Consider the following 13,121-nt stretch of genomic DNA (forward strand, 5'->3'; position numbering starts at 1 on the left):
TGTTTATTGAATTGAACTATATACATCCAAGATACGTACAGTGTAAATTAGAGGTAATGTCAGAGGGAAGGCACCAACATGGCAGGGGTGGGGATGTACACCTAGAAGGTCCTTTTGCAGAACATGAGATTTGAAGTGTCTTGGAGGACGGCATGGAAGCCAGGAGATGGAGGTACGGGGGCAGAACATTCCAGGGAGGCTCAGAAGAGGAATGAGGATTAGGGTTAGTTAGTAAAAGAGAGACGGAGTGAGTTCAAGGGTCAGCAAGAAGGCCAGTGTTGCTGGATTGTAGAGTTTACATGGAGGGGAGTTAAGTATAAGACTAGAAAAGTAGAAAGGCCAAGTTGTTAAGAGCTTTATTTTTTAAAAATATTTTTATTGATGTCTTTTTAAAAATCATTTTTAATCTCCTTCAGTATCCTTTCCACTTCTCAGAAAGCCACCACATATAACAAATAGTATTTTAAAAAATAGGAAAAAAATCATCATAGCTGATCAATACATTGAAAACTTTTGAAAACATGTACAATGTATACAACTTGTGGACCTCCCACATCTACAAAAGGGTGGGGTGGGAGTGTCTTCTCATTTTTTTCCAAGTCATGCTTGCCCTTTATAATTTTGCAACATTCAGTTTTGATCTATGTGTGTGGTTCTTTCCATTTCCGTTGTAGCTTTTGTGTATATTGTTTTCTTGGCCCTGCTGACTTCACTCTGTATCAGTTCATATAGATCTTTCCATGCTTTTTTGTATTCATCACACATATCATTTCTATAGCACGGTAATATTCCATTACATTCATGTACCACAATTTGTTTAGCCATTCCCCAATTGATGGGCATCTACTTTGCTTCCAATTCTCTGTTATCACAAAAAGTCTTGCTATATAGATTTTGGTGTATATGGAGACTTTTCTCTTGTCAGTGTCATACTTGGGGTATAAGCCCAGTAATGGGATCTCTGGGTCGAAGAGCATGAGCATTATAATCACTTTATTTGCATAATTCTAAATTGATTTCCAGAATGGTTGTATTGATTTACAGTACACCACCACCAACACATTAGTGTGATATTTAATATTAAGGTCACATACCTATTTAGAATGTATTGTGGAATATGGTTTAAAGTGTTGGCCTAAACCTAATTTTGCGAGACTTCTCTCTGCTTTTCCCAGCATTTGTTATCAAATAAGGAATTCTTTCTTAAGTAATTTTTGTTTTCTCATTTATCAAACACTAGGTTATGAGATCCATGGTTCCTGATTCCCCTGTGAAGGAAGACAGACAGAGGATTTAAAAAATTTTTTTTGATTCTGCAGGAAATAGGGAGTCACTGGAGTTTATTGGTGGTGTCGGGAAGGGTGAGGAGGGAGGGCCACAAGGTTGCATAATCAGACATGACATTTGATAAGATTACTTTGCCAGATGAGTGAAAGATGGATTGGAGTAGGGAGAGACTTGAGGCATGAGACCTCTAACTACATAGAAATGATCACTGAATTAATGAGAGCTCACCCAGGGAGAGAGTACAGAAAGAAAAGAGAAAGGGACCCAGTATAGAGCCTTGAGATAAAATCATGGTTAGGGGCAGAACATGGAGATAGGTAGGAGGAGAGCAAGGAGAGAGTAGTGTCATAAAAACTCCAAGAGAAGGGGGCAATCAGTTAAATGCTGTAGAGAGATCAGGAAGGATGAGAAAAGGCCATTGGATTTGGCAACCAAGAGGTCATAGGTAACTTTGGAGAGAGCAGTTTCAGCTGAATGATCAAGTTGGAAGCCAAGACTGCATGCAGATGAAGAGCGAGGAAACTAGAGTTGATAGCATAGACAGCTTTCTCTGGGAGTCTTCTGGAGGAAGAGAGATACAAGATTAAATAGACTGAGGGACAGTAACATCTTGTGAGTTATTTTTTTTAAGGATGGGGGATATATGAGTGTGTTTGTAGGCCATAATGAAGGAACTAGGAGATAGGAAGAGACTGAAGATTAGAAAGAGAGTAGGGATGATAATGTGGGCAATCTGCTTGAGAAGATAGGACAGAATGGAATTAATGGCACATTTAGGGAGGGTTGCCCTTGACAAGTAGGATTATCTTCCATATAAACTGGAACCAGTCAGCACAATTGTATGACTATCTCCAGCACAGTGAGGAGCAGCAGAGAAAGATGTAGCAATAATACAGAATTGGGGGTTGGCTCCAAGGTTGCCAGTATGAGGGACTGCAAGCATAGCAGTACCCTTGCCAGAAACTAGCTCCTCAAGCACTGACCCTTTTGTGCCCTGGGATCTCCTGGAGGGAGAGGGTAGATCAGAGAATGATCCAAAGCTACCTTAGAGCACTGGGACTCCCATGTCCAGCAATCTTACCTAAGGCAGGTCAGTTTCCTAAGGCTCTCAGGCACTTGGCAAGACTGTCGCTTTTGCCTGGGTTAAGGTCAGGAGTGAACATGAAGCAAAGCATGAGGTCACATATGTTTGAGGACAGCAGGCCAGGAGGCTAATGGTTTATATTTTGTATTCCCCACTAGCTGGAGACCAAAGAGAAAAAATGCTTGGTATGCCATGGAAACCAAGCCCTTCAAGGTAGCCAGTCCCATAACAGTAAAATAAATAGTGATAGCTAGCATTTATATATGAAATGAAAAGATGGTTGCTTCTTAGAATGAAGGGTATGACAAATCTGGACAGCATACAAAAAAGCAAAGACATGACCTTGCTGACAAAGGTCCTCATAGTCAAGGGTATGGTTTTTCTAGTAGCAATGCATTACTGTGAGAGTTGGACTATAAGAAGAGCAGAGCACCGCAGAATCAACGCTATTGAACTATGGTGCTAGAGAAGACTTTTGAGAGTTCCTTGGACAACAAAGAAGCCAAATCAGTCAATACTTAAAAAGAAATTTACACTCACTATTCACTGGAATAGGGTAGCTAGGTGGCACACTGTATAGAACACCAGGCCTGTAGTCAAGAAGACCTGAATTCAAATCCAGATTCAGACACTTATTAGCTATGTGACCCTGGGCAAGTTACTTAACCATTTGTTTCAGTTTCCTTATCTGTAACATGAGCTGGAGAAAGAAATGGCAAATCACCCCAGTATATTTGCCAAGAAAATCCCAAATGGAGTCATGAAGAGTTGGACACGACTGAACAGCAACTGGTATTCATTGGAATGACAAATACTGAAGCTGAAATACTTTGACCACATAATGAGACTTCTTGGAAGAAACTCTGATGCTGGGAAAAATTGAAGGCAAAAGGAAAAGGGGACAGCAGAGGATGCGATAAATAGTGTCATGGAAACAACAAACATGAGCTTGGACAGACTCCAAGAGATAGTGGAGGATGTCCATGGGGTCACGAAGAATCAGATATGACTGAATGACTGAACAATAGCAGCATTTATAGATAACACTTTTAAGGTGTGCAAAGTGCTTTATGTGTATGTGCTATTATTATCCCCATGTAACAGATGGGGAAACTGAGGTCCAGAGAGGGTTTGAGTTACTTTGCCCAGGGTCAAACAGCTAGATAAGATCCAAACTCAGGTCTTCCTGACTCTGGTCCAGCACTGTCCACTGAATCACCTGAGAATCCAAGCATGTTGGAAACTGTACTGCCAATTGCAGTTACTAAGGTTCCCCTCAACATCTTAATAAGCCTATTGTATATTCTTGTGGTATCATTGTAAGCTAGTTCTAAATTTGGTTTATTCCATCAGATTCAAAGGGTTTTTGTTGCTTGTTTAAAATGCAATCAGCCCTCATGAGCCATAAAAATCCAGTGAAAGCTACTTTAATAATTGGAGTTTAAAAACATAAATGTAAAGACACAACTCCTCTTCCACAGTCAGAAACTGAAGGAAGCACAGCCAGAGAACGTTTCAGACAATTCAAACCACTAGGCTGAGTGATGGAAGCAGGAGGCCAGACTGTGGCCACGATAGCTGCAATAGTCCCAGGAACCTGCCCAAGCTCCCACTGTACTACAGGTATGGAGGGTGCAGGTTCTCCTCAGTGCTACTGGCAGGGTGGGACTTTGATGCCGGTTGTGGGCAGAGGAAGCCCCATCCCCCCCTACTACCCTGAAGGTGTCTGGTCAGACACAGGCTGACCTTACCCTAGGAACTCAAGCTGGTATCATCTGACCTTACAGAAACAAACCACTCTGACAGGAGAAGGGTGCCTACACTGGGGGCAGTCAGGGCAGGGCCTTCCACTGCAATTCAGGTGGCTACATCCCTTCACATTCCCCAGAACCCTTCTTTTTCAAGGACTGGCATCAGCTGGCTGTTCAGCTCACATCCACCTTCTCTGCCCTAGAGTTGGGGCACACAGTCACACAGACATATAGTCAAACCCAGCCCAGCTGGAAAATTGTCATTCTCCACCCCCTTGTTACAATTACTAAGGAAAGAGAGGGACAGGGGCAGGTGAGGTTTCTGGTGCCCCTCTCCTAAAACCCTACTGTTCCATCCACAAGGAGTGGGAGGAACACACAGAAGTAATGAGGGCTGTCCCAGAGAAAGGCCTAAGCTTGTCCCTGAAGATGCCAACCACTTGGACTCCTCTGTGCCGTATGGGTCCCCAAAATCCCCTTCTGGAGAAGATGACTGGGCCTGGGATAGTGGTCCCAGTAGATTTAAAATGTCAAATAAAGCAGAAAAAAAGCTGCCTGGGCATAACCAGGTCAGTGAGCTGTGGGTAGCGGTAGGACAAGAGCTAGCCTGGGGCACTGGGTAGACCAATAGGGATCCATAACCTCAGATGGACAGGTTTGTATGATGGCAGCTTCAACAGGGCTTTTCTGATCTTGCTGTTTTGGGGAACAGCAACCAAAGAACTAGTTCACAAAAGGCAAGCTGGAAGCCAACATGTCACCTTACTCAGCCCCCACGTCTCCCCTCCCCTCCCCTCATCCTCTCCCAAATGCAAAATAGCAGAGAATTTTCATCACTCACAACTTTCTTCTCTTTCTTTATTCAAATATGTTTGCCTGGTTGGAACCCTTCTCCCCACCTGCCTGCCCCTCTCCCTTGGCACTGAAGGCCACAGCTGGCAGGAGTATAAAAACACTGGTAAAAAAAATAAGCCCAGATTTTGGGTGCATAGTGCATAGAGACTGAAGGCCTTTGGTATCTGCTAACTCCTGATAAGGGCAGGAAGAGGAAGGGAGAAGCCTTAGGTGACAGAGTAGAGGCTATTGTAGGCTAAGTGACCAATGACAAGGGCCAGCATCTCCGAAGTGCTGCTGAGGGCCACAATGAAAGGAGCTTGGGAGGCCTGGTCAGCCTGCAGGTGACGGAATGACAGCTGAAGCACGGCAAGGGCTAGCAGGCTGTTCTGTACGCCCACCTCAAAGCTGACTGTCCGCTGATGAGGTATGGAGAGCTTGAGGCAGGCTGCCAGAGCATGGCCCACCAGGAGGCCGGCCAGGGGCACTGTGAGCCCTGCAAGCACAATTGGGGGCCTGACATCAGCCAGGATGAAGGCCCCCATTCGGCAGGCCAGGAAGAGCCCCCCTAGAATAAGGACGATACTGAAAGGCTTGATGACCTTGAGCAGGACCCTGGAGACCCTGGGCATTTTATACTTGATAACCATGCCAGCTGAGATGGGGATGGCAATGAAGAGCAAGGTCAGAAGGATCTTAGAGAAAGGAATGTGCAGTGTCTCATGGACACTGAGGAGGCGGCCATAGATAGCTGAGGACAGAGGCATGAAGCCAGTGGCTGCCACTGTGGAGATCAGGGTCATGGAGATGGCCAGAGTCACATCTCCACCAAGGAGCAGGCTAAAAAGGTAGCTTCCTCCCCCACCAGGCGTGGAACAGGTGATGATGAGTCCCAGGGCCAAGGCCTTGGGCAGAGTGAATACCTTGGCCATCAAAAAACCATAGAGGGGCATAAGTAGGAACTGGCCCACAATGCCCAGCAGCACAGGGTGGGGACTCTTTACCAGCCCTTTCAAGCCCTCCAGCTCCACCTTACAGCCAAATGCACACTTGTTGACAAACACAAATGGAAGTAGCATGTAGAGCACTGGGCTCTCTGAGAAGTGGCCCAGTCCGCCCTGGCGGGAAGCAGCATCATCTTCCACAGGAGATACTTTGATGAGAAAATCTTGTCGCTCCTCAATCAACAAAGGGGGGACCTTCTGGAGATCGAGTAGCCGAATGTGCAGTGGTGCCAGCCCTGCCAGGCCAGATTTGATGTTCACGACAAAGTGGCTATTATCCCAGCCCTGGGCAGTCACATTCTCAATGCTCAGCACCTCTGTGTCTAGAGAGGTGACACTCAGCACAGGCCCAAATGCTGTCCTGTTGTTCTGGCCCGGGTAACGACTGGAGACCACAATGATCCCTTTGCTTTTCTCTGGGAATTCAAACTCCATGACTGAGTCTTCCCCAATGCTCAGATACCTGCTGCTTGAGAGTGGGGTCTTGGAGTCTGGGGCCATGCTGAAGTTAGTGTCTGGTACTCCCTGAGCCACCCACAGTTGGCTGGCAAGCAGTAGGGCACACCAGAGCATGTCTATGGGAGATGAGCAGACTTGATGCCATCCAATGCCAGCACTTTCTCTGCTTTTGCCATTCCTGCTACCTAATGCCATCTCTGCTCAAGGACTGGGGCCATCCACTCAAATAGGTGGAGAGAGAAGGGAGGGTTGCCTCAGTCTCGTGGGGCTCAGCAGTGCATCCTAACAAGTGCCATTGGTTGGTTCTGGGATGGATCTGTGGAAGTCAATCATTTTCTCGCTGTTTTCGCTGACAGCACAGCCCTGCCTGGGGAGAGAAGAGATGGAGAAGTGTGAGAACAGCAGGTGGGGTGGGTCAGAGAGCCTAGGCTGTAGTGCCATGGAAGAGTGCCAGGCTAGGAAAGCAAAAGACCAAGGTAGCCACTTCTCGTAGAAGACTGCCCCCACTCTCCAGTGATTCGTTCATTGCAGACATGAGGTTTCACACCTTCAACTACCAAGAACAGTGCCACTAGAGCCTCAGATGTCCCTAGAAACTATTTCCACCCTGGTCTCAAAACTGAGTAAGTAGCAGCACCAGCAGTGGCCAGCTGCTCCACCCCCAATCCAGAGAAGCCACATCTAGGACTCAAGCCATTCTCTTTGGCCATCTCCCCGCTTTGCCTGCTTCTCTACCCATCCCCCAAGGAGGGCTTCATTGTTCTCAGACACAGGAGTTGCCGTACTCAGGATCAGATTGATACAGAGTCTGAGAAGACAGCCCCAACTTCTGAGAGCTCTGTTGTCATTCTGACAGCTGTGCCCACATGCTCAAGAGACATAGGGTAGGAAGTGCCCACCCAGTCCCCTTTTGCCTAGGGCAGGATGGTAGTCATCATTATTATCCTCTTCCTTCTGGACCCAGGCCACTGTGCTGAACTCGACCTAATAGTTGTGTGACATGAGAACAGTGAGGGAGGATGAGAAGATCACTGTAGCCAGGGACTAGAGTGCATGTAAGGGAAACAAAGCTGGAAAGGGAAGTGGGGGTCAGATTATAGAAGTCTGGTATGCCAAGCTGTAGCCTGCTGACCACAGGGAACTACTGAGGTTGAGGATCTGTATTCAAACCCACTTACTGCCTAGGTAAGTTACTTAAGCTGTCTGTGCCTCAGTTTCTTCATCTGTAAAGTGAGATGGTTGGACCAGATGACTTCTGTGGTCCCTTCCAACATAAAGTCTGTGTGTTTTTGATCATGGCAGTGATGCATGCAAAGCTGAAGGCTGTGGACAAATCTATACTTGACATACCCATTCAGGCTATGTACTTCTGTCTGGGATTAGAAATTAGCAGATCCCTTGAAGGCATAAAAGCATTGAATTTGGGCAAGGGCGAGATATAGGACCAGGCCCTCAAGTTGTTGCCACCCACTCCACCCCCCCCAGACCAAGAAAGGGAAGTTCTGTCAAATGATAGGGGCCTTATGGATGCTATTCATATGATATGATTCTGGGGGCCCTGGGAAGTGAAGCTCAGAAAAGCTTTCATACCAGGTCAGGTATCTTGGTGACCACATATGACACTTGGATTTATTTATCAGGTTCTTGAGATCACAGGACTCAGTTTCTCTCAAACTATTTCCTGTACTTGGGTTTCAACCTTCCAGCTCTCCAGCTCTTCCTTCCTAGGATCACAGACTTTAGACCAAGTAGGAACCTAAAGAGACCATCTACATGGAGAAGAGATGGGAAAACATACCTTTTCATGGGTATGGAAGGGGTATGTGATATCACCGCACTGGTATAGGGGAAAGTGGAAGAAGGGTACATTTGAAAAGGTGAAGTAAAAATTAACAGCATTAATACTATTTTCAATTAATTAATACTGTTTTTTTAAAAGCTATGCATTTGACAGTGGACCCAAGATGGCAAATTAGAGGCAGCAACCCAGGCAAACTCTCCTAACATTCCCCTCCAAATAACTTGAAAATAATACCAAAAATCAAATTTTGGAGTGGCAGAGCCAACAAAAGATCAGGGTGATATATTTTTACAGCCTAAGACAACTTAGGAGGTTGGCAGGAGAGGTCTGTGACACCAGGATGGGCTCCAGCCTAGAAAGCACTAATCTGCAGCACCCAAGATGTGCCCCAACAGCATCAGCAGCAGCAGCAACTTTGGGAGCTCACAGCCCAGAGATGGTAAGGAGGTCAGAAAACTGGTCAGAATGAGATTACAGGGGATCCTTTGCTGGCACTGGGTGCAGCTGGCACCAATTGGCAACTCTATTCCCCATACACAGTTCTACGGAGGAGGAGAGCTGGGAGTTGGTCACAAGGGAGCAGAGGACCTGGTCACAGTTTCAGGGCAGAAAGAAATACTAGTACTTGTGGCTGGCAGGAAAGCAGGCACTTGCCTGAGTAAAGACCAGAGTGCAGACTAAGAGAGCAGTGACCATACTTCTCCCAGGATCATACCACCTTGAAAGCACAGAAAACTTGCAGACCCCCAGAATCAGCTCTGAAAACAGTAGCATTAAATCCCCTTGAAGCTTGGGACAATGTCTCCCCACTCCTAGGTGAGCAGAGCCCAACTTTAACATAAAGTTCAAAGTGTCAAGAAATAGGCTGGAAAAATGAGCAAACAACAAAGAAAGAACTTGACCATAAAAAGCTACTATGGTGGCAGGGAAGACCAAGACATAAACTTAGAAGGCAACAATGTGAAAACAGCTACAAGCAAAGCCTCAAAGAAAAATGCTAATTGACTCCCAGCCCTACAAGAAGTCCTGGGAAGAGTTAATGAGATAAGAGTGGTAGAGGACAAAATGGGAAAAGAAACGAGAGTGATGAAAGAAAATTATGAAAAGAGAATTAACATGTTGGTAAAAGTGGGACAAAAAATACTGAAGAAAATAATTTAAAAAACAGAATTGACCTAATGGTAAAAGAGGCACAAGCACTCCTTAAAAAGCAAAATAGGCAAAATGGAAAAGGAGGTACAAAAGCTCACTGAAGAAAATAATTCCTTAAAAATCAGAATTGGGGGAGGATTCTGGGAAGCCGGCAGAGTAGGTCAGAAAATTCCAAGCTCTCAAGATTTTCCCCCACAAAAGAGATAAAATAGTGCCTCGGGGTGAACAAAGTGTGGGTAAAAATAAATAAGAATAGGGGTATAACAGGGGTCCTCCTAGGACAATCTGGGAAGATCAGAAGAAAAATCCCAGAAGGAGGTTTGGTCCCTGTGAAGAATAAATACCTCCAGGTTAGGGTCCCCTTAACAATAACCCGCAAGCCCTGGGGTTAGCTGAGATGGGAGGATACCTCAGCCCCAGCCACAGGAAATTTTACCCCGGGCAGTGAGCGGCATTGGGCTTGAGCCAGGAAGATTGTCTGAGCCAGGGAAGATCTAGGCAACCTCTACAGACAAGGAATGCCAGACCTTGCCATGCTGTGGAGAATGGCAGGGCAAAAAGGAATCAGTACATGCCCAGTGAGTGCAGAAGCAGTGGGGTAGGATACCTGGCTGTGGGTACTTACAGAAGGCTGGAGGTTTGGCTTTGGTTCCAGACTAGAGGGGAGAACTGAAGATCTGAGGCCCATAAATCAGAGGTGGATAGCAGAATAGATTAGAACAGAATCCAACAACATGTTTACAAGAAACACACTTGAAACAGAAAGTCACACACTCAGTTAAAATAAGAAGATGAAGCAGATTTACTATGCTTCAGCTGAAGTAAAGGCAAGGGTGGCAATCATGATCTCAGAGCAAAAGCAAAATTAGATCTAATTAAAAGAGATAAAAGATACTAGAGACAATGAAGTAATATCAAAACTTTTTTACAGCAAGTTTCTCTGATAATGGCTTTTCCCCCTAAATATATAGGGAACTGGTCAAATTTATAAAAATATGAACCATTCCCCAATTGATAAATTGTCAAGGGATATGAAGAGGTAGTTTTCAGAAGACGATACCAAAGCTATCTATAGTCATATGAAAAATGCTCTAAATCACTACTGATGTGTAGAAAGGAAAATTAAAACAATTCTGAGCTACCACCACCTCATACCTATCAGAAATATCAATGCTGGAAGGGATGAGGGAAAATGGGTACACTAATGAACTGTTGGTAGAGTTGTGAACTGGTCCAACCATTCTAGAGAACAATTTGGAATTTTGCTTAAAGGGGTATAAAACTGCACACCCTGCAATACCACTAGGTCTGTATCCCAAAGAGATCAAAGAAAAAGGAAATCTATATGTACAAAAATACTTATTGCAGCTTTTTGTGGCAGCAAAGAGTTAATGGCCAAACAAGTTGTAGCATATGATTGTGATGGAGAACTATTGTGCTATAAGAAATAATAAAAGGGGATGGTTTCAGAAAAATATGTGAAGACCTATATGAACTCATACAAAGTAAGTGATCATTGTATACAGTAACAATACTATTGTAATGATAATCAACTGCGAAAGACTTAGCAAATCTGGTCAATACAGTGATCCAAGACAACTCCAAAGGACTCATGATGAAAAATGCTATTCACCTCCAGAGAAAGAACTGATGAACTCTGAGAACAAATTGAAGTATAGTTTTCTTACTTTATTTTCTTGCTTTTTTTTTTGCATGAATTGACATGTATAATTGATATATTGCTTCCCTTTTCGGGGGGGGGGGTGAGAAGGAGAGAGAGAATTTGGAACTCAAATGTTTTAAATGTTAAAAAAATTTTAAATAAAAACAACAAAAAAGCTATGTATTCCAGTCCCTGCCTTCACCCCCAATTTACAGAGGGGAAAACTGATGATGAGAAAGGGAAAAGGATTTGTTCAAGGTGAGACAGCTAGTTCCTGTTGACAGGCTAGAACTTGAACCCAGAATCTCTGACTTCTAGGTTAGTGATCTGCACTAACACACCATAGTTCTGACCCCACTATTCTTAGCACTTCACTGGGAGAAAAAGGAACTTGGAGTATCTGAGACAGGGTAATTGCCTCAGGGCTACCCACACGGCCTCCATACAACTTGTTGCAAGTCCAGAAACCCCAGAGAGAGATTTTAACTTCATTTACATTACCTACCCTAGGCTCCCAACAGAAAGGACTTGGGGAAAGGGTAAGAAATGATGCTGTTAAAGTGGGCTGAGGCCACAGCTTTGACATACATACAGACATCCCTCTTGCACAATTTGTTAAGTGGCAAACGAAGACAAAAGAAAAACTTCATCTGGTTCCCACCATGCTTCATCCTCTTTTTTCTTAGGGCTGGATTTCAGGAGAGAAGCCCTAGTGAGATGACTTTGAGGAGCACTTTATCCAACTGTTCCTGGACAGCAGTTTAAAAGCAATGGTGTTGCAGTTAAGCAAGAATAAGAAAAGTTCCCCCCAAAGACCTAGAAAACGGGAAGGAAGGCAAAGTGGTCCTTTCTTAAGGTTTAAGACTAGGAAGGATTAGTGTTGACATCAGCTGTTCCCCCATATTTCCGGGGAACAAACAGGCTTAGAGCTATGGTATGACGGATAAGAGAAAACTTTCTAACACTGAGGGCTGGGCTGAATGAGCAAGGCAGCCTGTGCAGTTTTCACCGAAGCTCTTTATATACTGGAGGGCATGGTCTTTGTTTTAGTTTAAAAGATGCGGTGAAAGCAGGAGTGACTGGAAAGAGGCTAGCTCCTGCAGAAGAGCTGAGGATTCTGGGCTTGTCGGAAATTCACCTGCCTTGGGAGAAGTCAGTTCCCAGCAGCTGGCGAGCAACCATTCCTGCCCAGGGCAAGCACACCAGGCAGGAAGATGAGCCCTAGAAAGGCGTCTGATCACGTTTAGGGACCGAAAATAAGCACTGCCGGAAACCCTGGGATAGACCCAGTCATCGCCAAGGACAGCAAGGGAGAGGGGATCCACAGATAGCAGGAGACGGCGAACATAGGAGAGCAGGCGACCTAACTGTGGACACTTGGGAGCGGCTTTCCCTGACAATAGGGGTAGCCAGGAGCCCGAGGGAGGGGGGCCCTGGCACAGAGTTCCCGACAGGTGCCGTGCTCTGTAATGCCAGGGGGCTAGGGGCGCAGGGGAGGCACTGCGGCGCGGCTGCCTGGGGCGGCGGCGGGGTCGAATGAACGTCGAGCCCGATCTGGGAAGAAAGGGATGGGGGCCGGCGGCGGGACGGGCACGGAAGCAGCGAGCCCAGCTCTGGACGGAGAACGGAGGAGGCCAAGGCCTCCCGGCCCGGGCTGCGCACTCTCACCTGAGATCCTGGTAGAAACTCGGCACGGCAGCAGGAGGGCGGGGCGGAGCCGAGCTAAGCCGAGCTAAGCCGAGCCAAGCCGAGCAGCGCAAAGCGGCAACTCCAGGCCGCTACAGAGCAGCCTGGCGTTCGCCCCGGCCCCGCCCCCTGACACCACAAAGCCCGAGGCCCCGCCCCCGCCCCGCCCACCAGGGGGCTCAAAGCCCACGGCCCCGCCTCCGCCCCGCCCACCAAGGGCTCAAAGCCCACGGCCCCACCCCACCCACCGCAGGCTCAAAGCCTACGGCCCCGCCTCAACCCCCTAGCGCCTTCAGACCAGGAAGGAAGGAAGACCTGAGACCCGGCGGAAGAAAGAAGGGTGGGAAGGAGAGGGCGGGTGCTTCCGGCCTTGATGTCCTCCAGAGAAAACGGAATCGGG

General features: G+C 46.4%; 1 protein-coding gene across 1 annotated transcript; it reads right to left on the reverse strand.

The window, feature by feature from the left end:
- Positions 1 to 4,954: 4,954 nt before the first annotated feature.
- On the reverse strand, positions 4,955 to 12,860 carry SLC10A3 (solute carrier family 10 member 3). The gene is made up of 2 exons (XM_036740517.1): positions 12,704 to 12,860; positions 4,955 to 6,786 (listed from the first exon to the last, which is right to left on the reverse strand). The coding sequence occupies exon 2, from the start codon at positions 6,612 to 6,614 to the stop codon at positions 5,184 to 5,186; it is 1,431 nt and encodes a 476-aa protein (XP_036596412.1). The 5' UTR covers positions 6,615 to 6,786; positions 12,704 to 12,860; the 3' UTR covers positions 4,955 to 5,183.
- Between the last annotated feature and the right edge of the window lie 261 nt (positions 12,861 to 13,121).

This window comes from Trichosurus vulpecula, assembly GCF_011100635.1.
Source record: "Trichosurus vulpecula isolate mTriVul1 chromosome X unlocalized genomic scaffold, mTriVul1.pri SUPER_X_unloc_2, whole genome shotgun sequence".
In the NCBI taxonomy this organism is placed as follows: Eukaryota; Metazoa; Chordata; class Mammalia; order Diprotodontia; family Phalangeridae; genus Trichosurus; species Trichosurus vulpecula.